This window comes from Thalassophryne amazonica, chromosome 3 (assembly GCF_902500255.1).
Source record: "Thalassophryne amazonica chromosome 3, fThaAma1.1, whole genome shotgun sequence".
Classification (NCBI taxonomy): Eukaryota; Metazoa; Chordata; class Actinopteri; order Batrachoidiformes; family Batrachoididae; genus Thalassophryne; species Thalassophryne amazonica.
Window position 1 is genome coordinate 90,456,408 of NC_047105.1, and position 6,000 is coordinate 90,462,407.

A 6,000-nucleotide genomic window follows, 5' to 3' on the forward strand; every position below is an offset into this window, starting at 1 on the left:
GAAATCATGCATGCTTTGGGACTGTCAAAAAATTAATACTGGAAAAAACAAAACAAAAAAAAAAAACAAGAAAGGATTTGGCACCTCCACAATCTATTAAGGAAATGGAAAGGCCAATTGCACCTGGAAGCATATATGTTTGTGTGTGTTGGAACAGAGAAGCCAGCAATTAGTGCCAATCTATATAATTACATCTCAGTGGGGAAGCATATGTGGAGGAAGATATGACACTCCGTCAGTGGGATGTCCAACAGTAGCATTGACTGACAGCACACCAGGGACTGTGAGCTCTCAAACAGGGGAGTAGGGTTATTGTGACATTCGATTACAACAAAATGTTTATTTATTGGAGATATATATATATATATATATATATATATATATATCTTGGTACAAGGGGCAGAAAACGTTATGTTTACTTTGATAAATCTCTCAACCTACAGCTAGATGTAATAGAGTCTGCAGGAGTTGCCTTTGAGCCAATCGGAGCAACAGAAACATGTTTCTCCTTTAAATACATCGATGTAAATTGAATCTTGTTGGTTCTTAGTTCTGTGTTTCGTTTTCATTCATTCAAATTCAGGTCTGAATGCAGTCTGAGCTACAGAACAGTGAGCCCAGAGCAGATAAAGAAGTTTGTATCCTATTGAAGTACGTTTCTTCAGGCTGGAGCTGTGACAACAAGGAACCTTTACGTGATCCTCAAACTGAAGGGTAAATCTCATACAGTCCAGAAAGTATTCACAGTGCTTCACTTTTTCCACGTTATGTTGCAGCCTTATTCCAAAATTTATGAAATTCATATTTTCTCTCAAAATTCTAGACAATACCCCATAGTGACAATGTGAAAAAAGTTTTTGTTTGAGATTTTTGAAAATTTATAAAAAAAACAAAACAAAAAAAACAAAAACATCCTTGAGATGTTTCTACAGCTTAAATGATGTTTCTACAGCTTAACTCATTATTTGACTGCAGATGATTGGGAAAGGCAAACATCTGTCTACATACAGTGGCATGTAAAAGTTTGGGCACCCCAGATGATTTCCATGATTTTCCTTTATAAATGATTGGTTGTTTGGATCAGAAATTTCAGTTAAATATATCATATAGCAGACAAACACAGTGATATTTGAGAAGTGAAATGAAGTTTATAGGATTTACAGAAAGTGTGAAATAATTCTTTAAAAAAAAATTAGGCAGGTACATAAATTTGGGCACCCCAACAGAAAAAATACATCAATATTTAGTAGAGTCTCCTTTTGCAGAAATAACAGCCTTTAAAGGCTTCCTATAGCTTCCAATGAGAGTCTGGATTCTGGTTTAAGGTATTTTGGACCATTCTTCTCTACAAAACATCTCAGATTTGCTGGTTTCCAAGCATGGACAGCCTGCTTAAAATCATGGCACAGATTTTCAATAATATTCAGGTCTGGGGACTGAGATGGCCATTCCAGAACGTTGTACTTGTTCCTCTGCATGAATGCCTTAGTAGATTTTAAGCAGTGTTTTGAGGCATTGTCTTGTTGAAAGATCCAGCCCTGGCACAACTTCATCTTTGTCACTGATTCTTGAACATTGTTCTCAAGAATCTACTGATAATGGGCCTTATGTATCAACGTTGCGTACAGCGATATTTGAGCGTATATGGGGTGTACGCCAAAACGGCTGTGCTACTTGGCATTTATCAATGTGGTCATTGGCGTACGCTGCGCTGAAAATATACACCAGGTCGAGAGGTGGTGTAAATTATACACCAAAATGAACCAGCGCTGGAATCCACATAAAAATGAAGATGATCAACATGATAAACAGTGCCATTATACAAATCAATGCATATGTTACATAAATAACACTTTCCTGATTATACTACATAATAATCAATACAAATCCCGCCTTTGCGGGATTGTTATGGAGCACGATCCGTGGTCACAGCACTGACTGCAAAGACAGCGCTGCTCGCCTTTTTCTCCAGACTTCGAGCCTGGAGCCAGAGCAGCGCTGAGCTTAACTTTATGTGGTGTGATCGTTTTAGACTATGAAATTGATAATAACAACTGTAGTTCCGTCATTCCCTTAATTCGCCCGTGCTGCATCCAGGTTTTGTCGTCTCCATTCGGTTGTCACAATAAAATAAATACAGAAATACATTTAAAAAATAAAGAAATCTGACAGATTAGGCGTGTCTTATTAATTGAGCGAGCAAATATCCACATGTCAAGAATTATTGACATGTGAAAAGAGAATACAGTGGTCCCTCGCTATAACGCCATTCACCTGTCGTGGCCTCGGAGTCTCCGGAGTATTTAGTCCAATTTTGCATGCACAGTGTTCTGCGTATCTGTTTATAAGAATGTTGTTGCCCAGAAGAGAAAAGAGCGCCAACAACTACTCATAACTGTGTTTGTCACACGGAAACAAACACCTGCTGCAGCCAGGTGTGAGTGGGAAAAGGCGCAGCGTCAGGACACAGAGGCCCGATCTGTGAAATACTGGTCAGTCACTATTAATAATTTCTTATGTGTCCGACCTCGTTCGTTGATCGTTAAAATTAATTTGTTAGTTCTAAATGCCATCATAATTATTTATAGGAAAACATTCTATTTTTATTTCTCAAACAAATGTTTGGGCCTGAAAACAGTTTGGTATTATTTTCCTACTAAGGTTTGAACTTTGAGAGTGTTTACACACGAGAGAAAAGTGAGAAAATGTTCATGCCTGATTGAGAAAGTGTATAAACTGTGTAGTGAGGGGTTTTACAGCTTTGAAACGTCTATAATAATTGTAAAAAATAACGCTGACTACGTCGCGGTTTCGCGTATTACGGGCTATTTTTTAGAACGTAACTCCAGCGATTAATGAGGGACCACTGTAACACTTTTTTGATTATGCTACAAAACAATTAATATGACGGCCGCTTCTGACGCTCTATTGGCACGCTTCGTGATTGGTGGAGTTCTTTTTCATTGCCGTCTTCCCGGCTTCCATGTCGTAAAACGAGGGTGTGTCTGAATTTTTATGGGCGTGTTTATTATAATTACGATCATTTCCACCCGCTGCATTTATCAAGATCACGTCAGGCGTACGGCAGAAATGGGCAGGTGCGCACTGCTTGATACATGTCACTGCGACTTTGGTGTATTTCAAGTTTACGCCGTAAATTTACGCCACAAGTGCGCAACATTGATACATGAGGCCCACTGAGTGGAATCCATGTGACCCTCAACTTTAACAAGATTCCCAGTACCTGCACTAGCCACAAATGCAGTTTTTGAAATCAGATAACACCTCTGAAGTTACCTACAAGATATCTTATGGATGTTAGCATGCACGTCGTGTGCATGCGTGTGCCTCGCATGAGGTCAAAGGTAACTTCCGGTAATTTCAAAACCTCATGCATGCAAACAAGCATGTCCTATGGCAGACAGTGTTAAAAGGAAAATAAAATATTTGTTAAGCAATCCCCCCCCAGACAAATATGTTCTCTTAATTAAAATGAGCTGTAATTTTGCAACACATTTAAAAAAAAAAAAAAAAAAAAAAAAACATCATCATCATGCTGGGATTTCAGTAGAAACTAAATCTTGACAGTTTTGTAAAATTTGAATGGGTGTATAGCTCTAACTAAAAAATAGATCAATTTAAAAAAGCCAGAGAATTTTTGAAAATTTGTTAAATAAAACAAGCATTTTCAGATTAAGAGAGCTCTGCATAGCTGAGCTTTTTTCAGTCCAGTTTCACAAAAAGAATACTATATATATATATAAAGAAGTTCTACAATGGCCCAAAGGCCTGTTGGCATTGATGCTGATCTCCAGATTCTGCAGAGTGAAGCACATTTCACTCTAACTCCTACTCCCACTGGATTGGATACCAGACTAATAAAGATGGTGGCCATTTTCAGGTGGGTGAACTGAGACAGTGCTGATGACTGTCATGTCCAGTGACTCAGAAAAGGTAGTGTGACTAGGAATCAAATACGGGTCCACATACTTGCAGTCCAACTCCTTATCCTACTAAGCCATCAACTGTACAGATTACAGGCTTTAACCAATATATGCAAACCTCACAGAATACAGTGCAAGTTTTCATCTGTCTTCTCCCTGTTACCTCACCTCCCGGAGTCTGCTCTCCAGCTCCAGCAGCCGACTTCTCTTGGTCTGCTCCTGCTGACTCATCTTTTCCAGGTGTTCCTCCAGTTTCGCATTCTGGGCTTCAAGTTTTCCAGCCTGAGATTCCAGGTAGAACTTTTGCTGTCGAAGCTCTGAGATCATCTCTTCCTGGGCTTTCCTGACAAAAATATACATCCAGATCTCTGTTAATTAACTTACTCAGTGGAAAGTAGTGTCCAAAGAGGCAGTGTCTCCACAATGTCATACTTCAAAGCACCATACCAGACATTCTGTAATAATATAGAAGGTCCTCCCATACACATTATGTGATTGGCAAAAATGTCCAAAGCAGACAACTTTATAAATGAATGTTTTCCTACATTTCATACATCCCACCGAGTTAAGTTCACTATGATAGACATTCAAAATCAGATAGTTGCTGATTGCTGACAGGTGAAGTCTTCTTGAGACAGATTTCAATTAACATACATTCAGTAAAAGAAAAAAAATATTGGAATGAACAGAACATAATGAAGTTCAGGAAAGGTTGCAAAAAGTGTTCTTAACTTGACAGATCCAGTTGTAGGTTTTGAAAAGGTGTTGCCAATAATACAATAATTTTATGACAACTCCAAATCTACAAGGAGAATAAACCAAATGTGTATGCATTTGGTTGTTTTGTTTTTTTTGTCACTTTACATTTGCAGTCTGTTGTAGTTTCACATTTCTTCCTCAGAGTAGCTTTTAAACCATCTTCCAAATGGAACACTTACATTTACTCAAAAAAAGAAAGAAAAGGGAAAAAATGACCAGGCATCCATATCTGATTTTGTCACTATATATTTCAGTTGGAGTCTCTCTTCACAGGTTTTCAATATAGTTGTAAAATCATGTGAACATGAACCCAGGTCATGGTTTTGACTGGCCTAGTGGCAACCACTCTGCCAAAGTATATGGCTCAAATGTCAAAATGGCTGGTATGGCCCTTTCATCAAAAACAGGTTATTTGTGTTAGTGTTATTTTGAATGCCAAAGTTTTATAGCATTTATTGTCCAGAGAATCACTTTGGTAAACAGTTTAAGTGAAACCCAGACTATTATGAACAAAATAATGGAATTAGCAACAATGTAAATCAAATGACAAATCACCTGTGCTTGCATAGTGCACAGCTAAATGCATAGCTAACAGCAAAGTGGCTAACTCTTATTAATGAAAACTTTCTAACAGAAGGGGAGGTGATGGGTGATGGTCTAGTGGCTAAAGCGTTGGGCTTGAGACCAGAGGATCTTCGGTTCAAATCCAGGCAAGATCCTTAATCCCCGAGTTGCTCCCGGTGTGTAGTGAGTATCTTGTATGGCAGCACCCTGACATCGGGATGAATGTGAAGCATTATTTGTAAAGCACTTTGAGCGTCTGATGCAGATGGAAAAGCGCTATATTGAACTTGAACTTATTTATTTGGCACACAATTCGTCAATAACAAAGGCTGATATACAAGACAATTCTACAGTGACGTGTGACCAAAATGGGGTGAGCAGAAGCAAGGCTTATAAACGCCCACCCCCTATATACATACATACATATATACACATTACCTACCCCCAGAGCAAGCACACAGGCGACAGTGGTAAGGAAAAACTCCCTCTGATGTATTGAGGAAGAAACCTCAAGCAGACCAGACTCTAAGGGGTGACCCTCTGCTTAGGCCATGCTACAATACATTTAACAACACAAACTCAAATCCCATTATCATAAACATATCAAGTGAACACCATGTCTTCGTCTATATACATATTTACATACATATACAGTATACACACACAAACACATACATATACATACACACACACACATACACACATACATACATACATACACACACATACATAC

General features: G+C 38.5%; 1 protein-coding gene across 1 annotated transcript in view; it reads right to left on the reverse strand.

Annotated features, from left to right (window-relative positions):
- Positions 1–6,000, reverse strand: part of cita (citron rho-interacting serine/threonine kinase a) — a 134,185-nt gene that overhangs the window by 58,814 nt on the left and 69,371 nt on the right. The window contains 1 exon segment of the mRNA XM_034167074.1: positions 4,113–4,287. Coding sequence (XP_034022965.1) covers positions 4,113–4,287 — 175 coding nt within the window.